Genomic DNA, 15,705 nt, shown 5'->3' on the forward strand with positions numbered 1-15,705 from the left:
AGTCTCCATATTTCAAAAGGCTGATTTTCCTCCTCACAGTTTATCAAGGAATCCTCTGTAGGATTTCTTTTCCTCTAATTACCATTTAAATGACTTGAGAATTGGGAGGTGAATAAAACTTGGGGTGGACACACCATCCTATGGTCCTCTGAATTGTGTTTTCACATTCTGCTCACAAGGACAGTGTGCTGAATTTTGCAGAGGGGGTGTGTGTGTCTGTCTGTCTGTCTGTGTCTCTGTGTGTTCCTTTCTTTCCATATATGTTGCATATCCTCAGTTAACTTTTTTTTTTTTTCCTTTGATCACAACACAAATCTACATCTTCCTGCAAAAATTCAAACTGACTGGGGGTGAGCTTGCTGGAACTCCTTTGCTGAGCTTAGGAGTTTTAAGCATGCCAGCTGGCAGGCTCTGCTATCCTATCACCCCCAAGGGTTTTGGTTGAGAGGTGAGAGGAACAAGTTCTCATACGAGAAACTTACAAGACATGCCTGATGGATGGATGGATACGTAGGAATGTATTTCTCTGTAGTTCAAGATGGATGATATTCCCCAAATTAGAAGTCAGATCAGATGGAGAATATGCGTCTCAGACTTGGAACGCATAAAACTGGCCTGTGACCCGATCCTAATACTCATTCATCCTTGTCTTTCAACACTCAGCTCAGATGCCATCTCCTCGGTAAGCTTTCCCTGACCTCCCCAGGTGAGGTTAAGTACTTCCTCTTCTGATCTCCCTCACTCCCTCGATTGTACCTCTGATCAAGGCCTTTGGCACTGCTTTGGTTCTCTTCTGGCCAAACTGGCTGTTCTGTCTCTCAAACCATCAGCCTCTGGGATTTCTTTCCTTTTTACTTCTCCATTTCCCAGCTCAGTCCCTGGCTTATAATAATTACATGGAATACGTGTTTGCACAGAATAAATTCTTAAAGTCAGCCAAATCAGAGGTGGGTAATAAGTGTCATCAAAATAATGTTTTCATTCTCTTTACCATTTCACTCTTATTGGCTCTTTCAGTAGTGATGATAATTCTTGTGTAACACACATTCATTAGTTGTCAAATACTGTGTTAAGAACTTAATAGATTATTGTTGTGACGACAATTTTTAGGCCCACTTTATAGATGAAGAAACTGAGGCTCAGAGGTAATGTGATTTCTCCAAATAGGAAACACGTGGCAGAGCTGGGATTTGAACCCAGTTTGTCCATTCTAAGGACCTCGGATCTCAATCCACTATGGTTGTGTGTGTGCATGTGTGTTTTTATATCTGCATACATGTGTATATTTGTGCACACGTGTGTGTAGAATACTGTTAAAGCTTTATGTCGACAGAAGTCTTAATCTATTTGAGCCCTTTTGACTGTCTGATATGGAAGTGTCCCTTCTCTGAACCATGTTTTAAATGCACAAATTAAAATATGTAGGATTACAAAGGAAATGAATATTACTGAAATAATATCAATATATAAAAACAAATCTGTAATTTAGTAACACACGGGCCTTTGTTAAATTAATTAACAAGACCAGCTGTGGATTTAATTACTGTTATTTCAGAATAAGGACAAGCATGAGCGGTATGCCCGGCATTTCTCTTGGCTGTAATAGGATTATGAAAACATCAGATTTCCATCGGTATGAAGGGAACGGGGCCTATTTCCAGTTATCATTTTCTAACTTAAATGTCATACACAAAAAAAAAAAAAAAAAAAAATGGCATAGGGGATGCTAAACTGCCAGGGCTTTTGTCTTCATTTATAATGGAAGGAAATGCTATATTTCAGTTAGAGGTTGGGTATATAAGGATGCAATAGTTTTCTTAATTTACGTCCCTCAATTCTATCCACAGATCCCGGGTTAAAAACCTCTCCTCTATCTACTAACAAGATTAAAAACAAAATCTCCCTCCCAGACTTCCTCTAAAATAAGCCTCAAATGCTCACCCCTCCCCCCATCAGAGCCAGCCCCCTTAACAAGGACACTGGTGGCCACAGGGCCAAAGCTGGGGTGGGGAGCACAGGTGTGCCTTGGCAGGTGGGTGGCTCTCCTCCAGGATGAGGGCAGGGCTGGGCTGCACGTTCCCTCCACCTCTTCCAGCCAGAGGATTAGCCAGGTCAGTCACCTTGGTGGGCAGCCTCGTGAATCGGTACGTGGAAATGCCTCTTAGTCATATAGCCCAAATAGACGCTACCTTCTTAAGGCAGGTTTCTTATGGGGCATTAGTCAGCCCAGAGCTCTCACCCCATGCTCCTGCCCTTTGGTGCCTCTGACACCAGCACCAGGAAGGACAGAGCCTGGGGTGTTGAGCTGCCTGAGGACATGGGCTGAGCACAGACAACTGGTCTACTACCAGTTGCGAGGGGCTGACGGGGCCGCTGCTTACCGGTGGTACGTGAGAGCTGCCAGTAGCCCCCTTGCATCAGACTTCTCTTCACTCAATGCCCTGTTTAAAATGCAACAGCTGGGGGCAGAATTGTCATGCTTATTTCACTGTTACACTGTAGAGATGACTGAGGTTGGGAGTGGCTCAGATGTGTGCAGTGCTGAAATCTGAGGGTAGACAGCAAAAGAGGAGGAAGAGGGGTGTGTGTGTGTTTGTGATGGGGGAGGTCAAGGAACACACAGAATGAAAGAACAGTGCCATTATTTGGTTCTTCTCTTACTGTCATGTAGAACACATTGCACTGGACTCAAGTTTACATGGCAGGAACCAAAACTTTCTTATTCATTGCCTTGTACTGAGCGCTCAGCACATAATAGGTACTAAATAAATATCTGCTAAACGAAGAAATGGGTGACTATTACCCTGTCTTATAAGCAAGACATCCGAGGCCTTGGCGAGGGTAAGTGCCTGGGTCAGATCACCCAGCTGGGACCAACGAGTGGTCTCAGCAAAGGGGAGGGCTGCTTTTTGGAAGTGTGGCAACCACACACCCAAGGCAAATTGTTGCCATTGTCATGATTTTTGCAGATGATGTGACCAGAGTCTATTTATGGCCAGGTCTAAGTTTAGCTACAAAGAGAAGGTCCTGCAGTCTGATACCTTAGAAGCCACCTGTGACGTCAGTAAGCTGAACTTGGTCTTCCACGTTCTAGCACTTAACTACCTATGGGATTTCTGCACTGGGCTGATGAGAGGGCATACCAATAATAGCAGGAGGCAATATTATTTTCAGAACGTACTATGCATCCGGGCACTTTACCTGCTTTATCTCATTAGACTCCTTAAATATAGCACGATTATTAATTCCCTTTCTCAAATGAGGAACTAGAGGTCCAGAGAGGATAAGCAACTTGGTTGCAGACCTAGAAAATGTCAGAACTACGTGTCACATCTAGATCTCCATACTTGCAAAGGCTGCATGTTTAGCCACTTCTCAAAATGGCTTCTGAACCATGTGGCCAAAGCTACGTTCACAGCGAAAATGTTCACCTGACCTTCTGAGCTTTGAAGGTATGAGGGTGACATGAAATCAGGGTACCATGGCCATGGAAGTGACGGAAGAGAGAAGATACCCTTTTCTCCTTCATTCTTAAAAGATGCTGTGAGTCAGTGCATCTCTGCTATGTCACATGTAAATTTTGGATGTGACATTTTCCCCCCATGTCCCATCTGCCACATGAAGGGATTGACCAAGCAGATCACTAGATTTGTCTCAGCTCTTTTATATAATGATTCCTTCACATTTTCTCCAAAGATTAATTTTAAGGACCCCATGTTTTAAAATAGGAGGAGGAAAAAAAAAATCAGTCCATACACATATCATGTGGATTTGAAACAGCCGCCATGGGCTGGACTGTGGCACTAACTTTGTCCTTCAAAAGAGTGACTTGCCAAATACAGCCCTTGGTTTCTTCTCCCTCGGCAATCTTATTTCCTTTTAAAGCATGTCCTGTGGGGGCTTGGGCTGTTTTGCTTGGTCCTGATTCCCGTGTTATTGGGTAGACCGTGAGTCAGGCTGACCAGGCATGTAGAGATACACATTCCAGAGGCCAAGCTTATCCCCAGGATAGAATTTCCTGGAAGCTCTGGAACTTGGATCTCTAGGATTTTTTTTTTTTTTTTTTTGTCACGTATCATTGCTTCTTCAGTAATTTCTGGATAATATTGTATGATTCTTTGGATTGTCTCTCTACCAACCTTCTCTCTAGACAGTTCTATCAGACTTCTAGAAACCCAGGAAGGGAGAAATCTAGAAAGTCCTTCTTCTCTACCTGGGAAATAGCTTTGACTTGGTGTGGGTGACGGTATACACCTGGTCGTGGCCAAGAACTATCAGAGAGGCACAGATGCCTGGTAACCTTTGGCAAATGCTGGGCCATTCCTGAATCACACTATCAGTGTGTAGGAAGGCCCTGATCTCTGTGTGAAGCCTGTAGTAATAATCCTAGTCCTTCACCACCAGATTTCTGCTTCTGGTGAAAGCCTTCTGGTTTCTTCCTGCAGTGGAAAGAGCTTCAGTTTTGGAATCAGAGAAGACCGGGTATGAGTTCTTAACTTGTCATCATATGATCTTAGGCAAGTCATTTAAACTCTTAGCGTTAATTGACTCATGTGTAAAAAGGATATTAATATTTTTGCACAGTAGTCCTAAAGGCTAAGAGAGATAGGATGTGAGAAAACATCAAGCATCCTGAGTGTACTCAAAAGACATCTTTCCTTCCTTTCTCGTGCCTTTCCCCCAACTTGTCCATCCTAACAGAGAACAGATGAGTCTTCCTGCAGATCCTTAGGGGACAAGAGTCCAAATGGATGATGAAAGTAAGACCAGCACATCCTTTCTGAGAAAACATGTAAACACTTCTCATATAAAAGAGCAGACAGTGAGCAACTGGATTTCCACATCAAATATTTAGGCTTAGATACCAAATACAAGTTTCCGCCACTAAAAGACTCTTGGTCCACATAGGAGACCTGACTTCTTGTTTCACTCTTTCTAGAAGAGCTATCTAGACAGCATTTCTGGAGCATCTGCAGATCTGTGCCACGGATACGTGCTCAGCTCCCACAATGGGTTCAGGATAGCCCCAGTGTTGCATGTGAAGTTAAGGAAATGGTTTGATCTTGAGGGTCTCCTGTACAAGTGGCTGGTGACCCTGCACCTGGTGAAGTCACGGCAGCTGCCAGCCACATCCTCTTCCTACTAGCCAATGAAAGGGAAGAGGGGGAGATTTCCAGACAAAGGCACTTAGAGAGCAGCAGCTGTCTCTTCTTTCTGGAGGTTCCGAAAAGCTGTTCCCCAATTCTGCTTTCAGTGGAACTGAGTTTTAGTCCTGTTTTCCCATAATCATTTGTTATTTGGGAGACAGTGTGGTATACAGGAAAGGTCAGTGGACTGCAGGGGGAACGGAGTCCAGTTCTCATTCAAGGTCGGCCACTTCCTAGGAAAAGTGACCTATCCAAAGTCACCGGTAAGTGCTTGCAGTTACTGTAATGACTCGACCCCCGCCCCAGCCAGAAAACTCTTCTTATGATACATATTTCAATGGTGTCGGATGAACACTGGGGAGCTAAGAACCCCCAGGGTCCGTGCTTATCAGGACAGATTTCCACTTTATTGTACAGACACTAATTTGAATGTGCAAGTTGGAAGGAAAGATTCTCCTTGCCAAAGTCAAATGGAATACCTCTTGTGGAGCCCAGTTGACCCTAGTGGGTGGGTTACAGGAGGAACTATTCCCTGACTTCTCTGCTCCTGACTTACCCTCACCGGAAGTAGCAGGAGCAGGGGTGGGAAAGGAAGATGCATATGTGAGTCTGTGCACCTGTCCTTCCTTCCTGGTCCCCAGGCCTTTGCTGAATCTAGCCCATTCTTTTTCTCCCTCATCACCTTTAGTCAGTTAACGTGGAGAGAAGATCAAACTTCGGGAAGATCCGTAGGGGATACCACGGGATCCAGAGGGGAATACCAAAGTCATTTTTCCCCTGTCCTGCCTGTAGAACTGTTGGTAAACCCTGGGCCGGGAGAAGGCCTTGGAGCTGAGATTGCTTAGAATAAAGCCGAGAGATGATCTGCGAGGTACCTTTCCCTGCCTTCCACCACCTCAGGGGGTGGATGCATTGGTGAAAGTCAACTGTCAACCGCAACCCCATATATTCGGACGTGTCTGCACAACGTGACAAGCATCTGCAAGTTACAAGCAGTGGCTTCAGCATCTGTTTGGGGAGATCTTTAAGAAGGACTTGGATAATTTCTTTCTTTCCTTCTTTCTTTCTCTCTCTCTCTTTCTTTCTTTCTTTTTTTTTTTTTAAATATGGCTCTCTTTGGGCCAAGTTGCTTATACACCTATGGGCATGTATCCAATGGCTTGGCTATTAAAGTCTTTAAGTGACAGCTTAATATATTTCTAAGATGGAGGGAGCCAAGGCCAATTCTCGAGGAGCCGTGTTGATGTTGGATCGGCTCGCCCAGGCAGCGTGCCAGCAGTTTTGCACGCGGCAGGAACTGGAGGTGAAGGCAGGAAGGGCTGAGTACAGAGGGGAGGGCAGAGCTGGAGGACAGGAAAGCCAGGAGGGGCGTGATGTGGAGGAGGGTGGAGGGAGACGCCCAGCTGAACCTGGCAATGCACTAGGACGAACCATTCTTTCACGCTCCTCCGACGTGGTGCCGAGGGGTGAGAAATAGAACCCTCCGGAGCCGGTCTACTGGCAGACTCACAGTCAGCAGTGAACATGCCCTTTGATCTTTTTGTTCTAGTCCTTTCCAAACTCCTGCAAATGGCTCTTTGGCAGCCAAGGGGCCTGTATTCTTACGGAGCCTAATGGGCCCTGGCCCACCTTCTTAGCAATCTCAGAGAAGGGGCTTGACCTCTCTGGGTCTCAGTTTCCTAATCTCTAAAGTGAAAAGAGCTCCGTGTCTGCTTCCAGGCCTACCATTCCAGCACTCCAGAGTGAAATGCTCAGTGACTGAAGGTCTCTGTTGTGTAAGCAGATTTTGTATCTGTTGGGCTAGAATGAAGACAGGGTCATCGGGCATCGTTCTAGGTTATCAAGGCTGAGCAGCTGGCTTTCGCTCAGCCGAATGAAAATTAGTTACTCGTCAGATGGGCCAGTCAGCTGAAGAAAGAAAAGCACGTCCTTCATTCACCAGAAGACTCAGCAATCACACACCCACTGAAATACACAACCACCACTGACAATAAAAATGGCTAAAACTATTTGCGCTCATGTGCTGAGCCCTTTGTATGCATCAGCTCATTTCATGACCACGGACGGACCCCTTGGGAGGGAGATGCTTTTAGTGTCTCCCAATTTTCAGATGAGGACGCAGACTCAGAAGTTTATCAGCTTGCCCAAGAGCACACAGCTAGTAAGTGGTGGAGCTGGGATTTGAACCCAGATCTGGTTACAAGAATACTAACCGCTTACTAAACAAGAGAAGAACACATCCACAGTGGTGGTTGATTCCACCAAGAGAAATGGCATTTGGCCTTCCAGGCTTTTTGTTACCAGGGCATGGTGGCTAGTTCCTGATTCTCAGGGAAACTCTCCATGCTAGGAAACCTCTTTCCCAGTTGAAAAACAGATCGTGATTCAGGAGCCGCCAATGGGAGCATTCGACTCAGTACAGATGAGAGGACATAGGGAACTATTTCTACGCCCTGCCACGAACTATGGATGTGACCCACGGCCAGTCCCCCTGTCTGCCCGGAATTGGATAGATGGTCTCAAAGCCTATTCCAGGTTTGGGATTTTATGTTCTCTCTCTTGAAGACTTTTTTCTGACTTTCCAGCTGCTAGGGATTCCCTGCAGCGCCCATCCCTTTGGGGGCAGGGCAGTGGAGTCAGCTTGTAGGCCATTTGAAATCATTTCTCATTTTGTAAATAGGTCCCTTGAAGCTCTAAGGGTCCATGAAATTGTTTCAAAATGCCTAAGTGTGATTATGCCTCCTGAAGCCAAATGTTAGAAAACCCCCCACTGTTGCAGATTTTAAAAGTAAATTATGCAATAAAAGTTTTGCAGCATGCTGTTGATGTGACCCAGTGTTTAATCACCGCTGTACAGCTCAGCAAGTACAAGCTTACACAAAAGCAAGTGGAGCTTTCCCCCCATTCCCTTCCCTTCCCTTGACTTTCTGAGTGGATGACATGGGTTAATCAACCAAGTGGTGATCTTCCTCCACTGTCACAGTCCCAAAGGGTAAAAAATATCCACCCTTTCATCTCTACCCACCACATTCTTTCGCTAAGCCTGTAATTGGATCTAAATGGAAAATAAACGCTTTGCAGGCCAAGGAAGTTGGCACTAGAGGGGGACAGGTAGGAGACTGTGTTCCACCTCTAATCCGGATAATCACACTCTCCCATGCAAAGGAAAATAAAAGCAAGCCTTCCTCCGAGTGGTGGCCGGGGCCGGTGCTGAGGAGGGGTGTTCCGTGTATCCTGTTTCCCTTCACCCGTTAGCCGTCCACTAGCTTGTAGTAAAACCACCCCGAACCATCTGATCTTCCAGTGGACAGTGAGACGCTGCCCCTTTAGCTCTGAACTCTTGTACCTCGGCTGAATTTGGGGAGGCAGTTCAGACACACAGATATCCCGGTTGCCGCCACAAGTTAGAAAACAATAACGCACAAATTGTACTGTCCGAGAACACCATGGTCTTAGCCCGTTCACTTGTAGTTGACTGAGTCCTGCTGTGCATGGCATGCTGCGTCAGGACAGAGATGAGCGAGAAAGGTTTGTCCTCAAGGAGTTTAGAAAGGTGGGTAGAGAAGTGAGAGCAGTGTGTGCCTGACTCACTAGTGGGTAGAAATTACCGGATATCTTACCAAGGTCTAACATGCTGTGAGAATTCCAAAGGAGGAGAGATGACTGGATTCTGCAGATAGTCTGGCAAATGCAGTGGGGGCAGGTACATTCCAGAGAGATGCCCTGATGAAGTCTGCCCTGGTGTACACATTCAGAAGGGTCTGATGCCCTCTGTGTATGCGAGTCTGGGGCAGGCCAGCCATGCAGTGGCGTAGCTGTAAATCAGATGCGTGAATCCTGCACCTCTAAGTGGCTGGCTTGCATTTTGATTCTGACATAGTTTTTTTTTTTTTTTCCCCTCTCATTCTACCCCTGCACCCACCCACCCCCCACCCCCCCACGCCTCCGGTAATGGCAGATGTCTAAAGAGGACTTTGCCCTGCAAGACCAAGTTCTCTTTGGGAGATGACCCTACAGGGTACCATCGCTGTTACTGCTTCTGTGAGGGAGGTGGGACCTATCATCCCCCCATGGGAAACAAGGGAACTGAGGCTCAGAAAAGGGACTCGGTCATTGTGATGCAGCTAAAAAGTGGCAGGGCTGGGGTTTCGATGCCTAAGGTTTTCCTTAGGCTCTGCTGCCTGCTGGGAGCAACTCTTTGTGACCCTGGGCCTCAGTTTCTCCACTGGTCTAGGCTGTCTCTCAGCTTGCTTCCAGCTCACAGGTCCTCTAAGCCTCCAGCCTGTGCCCCCTCCCAACTGCCTGCAGGTACGTAACTGGCGGTGGTTGGAGCTAGGGCACAGCTGCAGGCCCCTCAGGCAGTAATTCACCCGTGACCTTCTGGGCTCCTGGCCAGCCCTTCTTGAAAGGGAAACGTGCAGACCCTGGGGACAGAAATTAGTTCCCGTGTGCTGGAATTGCTGCCACTGCCAATATCACCAACTAAAGAAACTGGTTTCTCTCTCTCTCTCTCTCTCTCTCTCTCTCTCTCTCTCTCTCTCTCTCTCTCTCTGTGTGTGTGTGTGTGTGTGTGAGAGAGAGAGAGAGAGAGAGAGTCTGAAAAACACAAAACGCTAGGATGACAGCAAAAAGGGAGATTCCTTGTGAGTAAATATAACCCCCTCCCCAAACCTTCACCTCAATCACAGGAGGGGGAAGATAGGGTCTTTTCCCCCGCTACAGACCGGAGAATTACCATTTCAGAAAAAGTTTTACCTTATTTAAATTTTAATTAGCATCATCAGAGAACTAAGATCCTTGGCAAAAACTTTACACGACGACCTTTAAGAGTAAAATTTGGGGTGTGCGCCTGTTAGCTCAAACATGTATTCCCAGCTTTTCTATTTTCTGTTAAGTCTCGGAATTTAATGAATTTCCTTCTCCTTACTTCTAGGTAAGGAGGAACACAGAGGAGAGGGAAACGGGGAAAGAAAGTATCTGGGTAAGTACAGACAGATCGCAGCTCACCTTCTGAACGCCTGGGTTGAGGTCCTTGGCCACCTTTGCCATCCTCTTCTGGGGTGGACAGACAGCGCCTGGCTTCTCAGGCAGAGGCGCGAGGGCGCGCAGCGGGGACAGCGGTGGCTGAATGGCCAGGATCGCTGGCCCAGGGCGAGCTCTGCTCGCAGCCCGGCGCGGCGGGGCCCTTTAATTGGAGAGCGGGACTCCCTCTAAAACCTCGCCAGCCAATCGGCGCGGGCGCTCGCGCTTGGCCAGCCAATCCCAGCGCGCGGCTCCCTCCTCCCTTCGGTTGGTCTGGGCCCGGCCGGGAGGCTGCAGCAGAGTGAGCGCTGCCCTTACGTCAGTGCGGCCGCGGCCCCTGCCTGCCCGGGCGGCGCACATCTGTCCCTGAGCGGCAGGAATCCGTCCCCACGCCCTTCTCCTTTAAAGGACAATGGGCAGAGGGTGGGGCGGGCCGCCGGGCCCCGCGATCCATTCAGGTCAAAAGGGAGAGTGATCAAACAGGAAGGCTCGGGTATTTTTAGTGAGCTGGGTCCAAAAATAAAAGCTGAGCTGTGTTCCCCTGCCCACCCTTTCTGCCTTGTCGTAGAGGGGTGGGCAGGTGGTATGCAGCAGCTTTGACTAAGCTGGCTAGCTTTTCCCAAACCTGGGCAAGTTTTCCAATCATCGAAGAGGAGGTGAGATTGCAGTGAGTTGTGATTTGTGTTTTAAGCTTAATGTTTGTAAAGTATTAATCTGCCTTTTATAACTTGCTTTTGTGTCAGTCCTCCCCATTCAGGGAGAACGAGAACACTGTCCTGATTTTATAAGTGGCAGCATGTACATCTTCACTCCTGTAGTCATATTTTCTCATTGTTATCTAATAATTATCTCAGGTATTGCTCTTGCTACCATGATAATGATGATGATTGTCACTCCCATTTAACAGATGAGGGAATAGGATCAGAGAGGGTCACTGGGCCAAAGGTGAACTCTTCAGCAAGGCTTTAACCTGAGAGAGGGAGTGTGAGAGCTCATCTGGGGAGAAGGGACACAGGATAACAAGACATAAACTAGGAAATTCATATTTTTTTAGATTAATTGAGTCATGCAGGTCTGGACAAGCAAGATTCCATCTGTGGATTTCTCACATCCTTGGGAGGAAGTCTCTTGCAACATCTAACATCACAAGTCCTAGAAGACAAAATCGGCCAGGTCTCACTGTGTCATGCTGTCTGCTTATAAATCCACAGCTATTAAGCCAGTTCCACAGACCTGGGTTCCCAGAGCCATTTTCCCAGCCTAGACAGAGGATTAAACACAGCCCTTTTTCACCTTTTTCCCAGACAGGAGAGTACTCTGTCATGAGGTTTTCATCCTGTAACCCACATTGGCAGTGCCCCCCCTGCCGGAAACCAGGGCTCAAGTGGGCTAAAGTAAAACCCGGTTGCAAGGAGAATGCAGGGTGGTTTCAAAGCACATCGTGTGGGACTGATTTGAGGGGACAGGGAAGCTGCAGGTCACATTCTAGGGCTTTTTCTCTTATTGGAGACGCTTTCCTTCTTAAAGCCTCCTCCAGTTTGGTTCTTAACACGTCATCATCCTCAGCGATCCCGAATCTTGACCCATGATCCCAAGCTGTGGTTCTTTTTTCACATTCCTGGAAAGGGCTTTCTATCTGTGACTCCTTTTTTCCAAGACGCGGGATGATCTTTTTCTCCTTTCATGGATTTCCGCTCTGATCAGTGTTTGTCTCGCTTGCTCCCACCTGTAGCCCCGACACCTAGCCCGTGACTGATGCTCAGACACATCTGGGGAGTGAATGGAGGTTGCGTTCTGGCTTTGAGTCAGCAGTGAGCTGGCAAGGTGGCACTGCGAGAGACGGCTCAGTGCCACCCCTGGTCTGGTTTGTCCAAACTTCCTAGGTGGGCTGCATGATTAAACCAGGGTGTAAATTAACCGTGGCCAACGGAAGCCTGGACTGGGAGAGGTTTCCACGTGAATAGCCCTTTCAGTAGCAAATCCTAGAAACAATGGTGTTGAACTGGGATGTCCTGCCAGAAGCCTTTAGACTTCAGAGCTATGGGAACAGAAGCCAGGAGAATAACAAAGGCAAGCTTTATCCCTTGCAAACTAGGCAGAAGCCTACCCAGTGAAGTCATTTCCCACTCTCTTCCCAGCCACCCTCCCTGCCCCATTTTGAGAAATTATTGTTCCATGGAATAATTTGACTTTTATGAACGGTAACACTGTTTAGCTCCAAACAAGACAGTCTTCCCCTCTTCTTATTTTTACCCTTGGCTACAGTTTCAATTAAGGAAGCAGGTATTGTGGCTCTTTCTCAAAATATGAGTATCAGAAGCTACTGCTTGGGGACTTCCCTGGTGGCGCAGTGGTTAAGAATTTGCCTGCCAATGTAGGGGACACGGGTCCAAGCCCTGGTCCGGGAAGATCCTACATGCCACGGAGCAGCTGAGCCCCTGTGCCACAACTGCTGAGCCTGTGCTCTGGAGCCCTTGAGCCACAACTACTGAGCCCTTGAGCCACAACACTGAAGCCCGTGCACCTAGAGCCCGTGCTCCACAACAAGAGAGGTCACCGCAGTGAGAGGCATGTGCACCGCAGCGAAGAGTGGCCCCTGCTCGCCACAACTAGAGAAAGCCCGCGCGCAGCAACGAAGACCCAACACAGCCAAAAATAAATAAATTAATTAATTAAAAAAAAAAAAAAAAAGAAGCTACTGCTTGGATGGCCTTGTCTCTCCTTTCTGGAAAAGAACCTGTCGCAGGCAGAAAGCTGCTCCCTGCTTCCTGTAGTGCTTAGTCTGTCCTCAGCTGAGGGTGCTGACTCTGGCTCTTTAAATCCTGCTCTCAAGCCAAATGTTCCAGGGGACCTATAGTCAGAGTTTTGACGGGACACCTGGACAGAGTCTTATAATCTGGACTGTTCTGGAAAATGGAGGCAGTAGGGCCCATTATATCTCAGCCTCACTCCATCTCTGGGGTCCTTTTGCTTTTCTTTGGGAGAAAATGGGGTATCTTTTCCAGGTTGGAATAGTAAAGAGATCTGATTTCCCCAAGGTTCATTGCTTGGTGGTGCTGGGGCTTATTAGAAGCTTCATTCATCCATCAAGTAGTTTTGGGGGCACCTGCCTTAAGCCAAGCCCTGTTTTAGGTGCTGGGGACACCCAGGTAAATAAAAGAATCCTTCCCCTTCAAGAATGTCTTGGTCTGATAAATATCACTGGGGCTCTTTGATTCACAAAGCTCTTATCTTACTTGACCTTCAAGACAACCGTGGTATAATTCTAATTGTTCCATAATAATTCTGATTATATCTCTGGGAGAGAATGGAGATTTGGGACAGTCAAGGGCTCCATCCGAGGTCATACTCCAGCAGGTGGCAGAGCTGAAATTTAAACTCAGGGCTTTTAGCCCCAGACTGTGTCGTCTGAGTTATCACGCTGCCTCCTATAGTGACTGTCAAGGATTGATTACAGGACAAGAGTCAGCATTCGGAGCAAGGTGATGGTGTTGTTACCCTTGTCATTGGGTTTGTCCTAAGTGGGATTTTTTGACTCTGAGTTTCATGCTCTTTTCACTGTTCATTCATGCATTCAACAAACATTGAGCTGAGAACTCTAATGGGTGAGGCCCTGAGCCGTAGATATGACATAGACTGAATAAGACCGGAAAGGTTCCTGCTCTCATACAGCTTCTATTCTGGTCGGGGGAGACTGGCATGGAACAAGTGAACAGATCATTAGATGAGGGAACTAAGAATGGCAATGAGGGCCTCAGAGGAAATAAATGGAGGAGTGAGTCACTGGATGTGTGGTCCCTTGAGATCAGGTGGTCCAGGAAGGCCTGACTGAGGAGGTGATGTGTGAGATGAAACCTAAAGAGGGAGTTCGAGTCAGCATGGCAATGAGCAGAGTTGCCACAGAAAGAACATTCCAGAAGGATGGAGTCATGAGTGCTAGGACCCTAAGGTGGGCATGGGCTTGATGTGTCTGAGGTATCATAGGGTCATTATAGTTGGAGAGTAATGAGGGACAAGGAGAAGTTGTGAGGAGACCTTGTCGGGAGTGGATCACTTTGGATGCTGATAAGGAGTTTAAATTTTTTTTTTTAATTTATTTTATTTATTTATTTTTGGCTGCATTGGGTCTTCGTTGCTGCATGCGGGCTTTCTCTAGTTGCAGCGAGCAGGGGCTACTCTTCGTTGCGGTGCACGGGCTTCTCATTGTGGTGGCTTCTCTTTTTGCAGAGCACGGGCTCTAGGCGCAAGGGCTTCAGTAGTTGTGGCACGAGGGCTCAGTAGTTGTGGCTCACAGGCTCTAGAGTGCAGGCTCAGTAGTTGAGGTGCACGGGCTTAGTTGCTCTACGGCATGCGACATCCTCCCGGACCAGGGCTTGAACCCGTGTCCCCTGTGTTGGCAGGCGGATTCTTAACCACTGCACCAGGAGGGAAGTCCCAAGGAATTTAAATTTTTTTCTGAGGACAGTAGGAAACTATAGATCAGTGCTTTCCCACTGAGATATAATGTGAGCCACATATATCATTAAAAATTTTCTAATAGCCGCATTAAAAGAGAGTTATAAAAAGGTAAACTATATTTTATTTAACCCCATATATCTGAAATGGTGTCATATCCACTTGTGAATGATGTAAAACATTATTGAGATGTTTTATATTCTTTTTTTGTGCTACATCTTTGAAACCTGGTGTGTGTTTCATACTTACAGGGCATCTCAGCTAAGGTCAGCTACTTTGCAAACGCTTAATAGCCGTGCGTGGCCAGTGGCTACCATACTGGACAGGATGTTATAGAGCTTTAAGTAGGGGAATGGCAGTATCTGATTTGCTAGTTAACTCACAGCAAGGACACCCAGGAGCTTCCAATAGAAACCCAGTTGGTAACTAACAACCCCTGATTATCAGAGCCTGAGGCTGAGGGGCTGGGAACCCATAACTGAGTTTCTGGCCTCCTATGTGTGTTTCAAGCATTGAGCTGGGAGGGAAAAGTGATTTCCTCAAAGTAACAGAGCTAGAAAGAGGCCAAGCAAAACCTGGAACCCAGATCTTTTAGTTCCATGCCAATTTAGAAAATCCCCAATCATCATGGCTCACAAAGCTGATGTTTTTACTGTTATAATGTAGCAAATGTGGCTTAGTTGTTTTAATATGCAAACATGCATGATGGCTTCTATTTGGTTATGATTTTCCTTAACATATTGTTTTCATTAAAAACACCCAACACTTAAGAGTAGGTAGATATCAATAATCCGTGAACCACATAGTATATTTTAATGTGTATTAATTGATATAAATATACCATGAACTACATCATATATTTTAATATGTATCAGCTTGGAACATCATTTGTACCATATATATGTGAATTGTTCACAACTTGAATTTTTTGGTTTCTTTCCTGCCATGCTTACAGTAACTTTAATTTTAGAATAACTATCTAATTTCCTCCAGATTTTTGGATGGACTGACTCCTAGATCAAGAAAGGCTTTGCCTGTAAGGCCAAAGCATCTGGATGAAAACAAAACATGATTCTTGGAC

General features: G+C 46.7%; 1 protein-coding gene across 1 annotated transcript in view; it reads right to left on the reverse strand.

Annotated features, from left to right (window-relative positions):
• Window positions 1-10,322, reverse strand: part of LMCD1 (LIM and cysteine rich domains 1) — a 58,339-nt gene extending 48,017 nt beyond the window's left edge. Inside the window, exon 1 of the mRNA XM_007192491.3 lies at window positions 10,155-10,322. Coding sequence (XP_007192553.1) covers window positions 10,155-10,196 — 42 coding nt within the window. The 5' untranslated portion in view covers window positions 10,197-10,322. The remainder of the gene's footprint in view (window positions 1-10,154) is intronic.
• Window positions 10,323-15,705: the final 5,383 nt, after the last annotated feature.

The sequence above is a fragment of the Balaenoptera acutorostrata genome, chromosome 10 (genome assembly GCF_949987535.1).
Source record: "Balaenoptera acutorostrata chromosome 10, mBalAcu1.1, whole genome shotgun sequence".
Classification (NCBI taxonomy): domain Eukaryota; kingdom Metazoa; phylum Chordata; class Mammalia; order Artiodactyla; family Balaenopteridae; genus Balaenoptera; species Balaenoptera acutorostrata.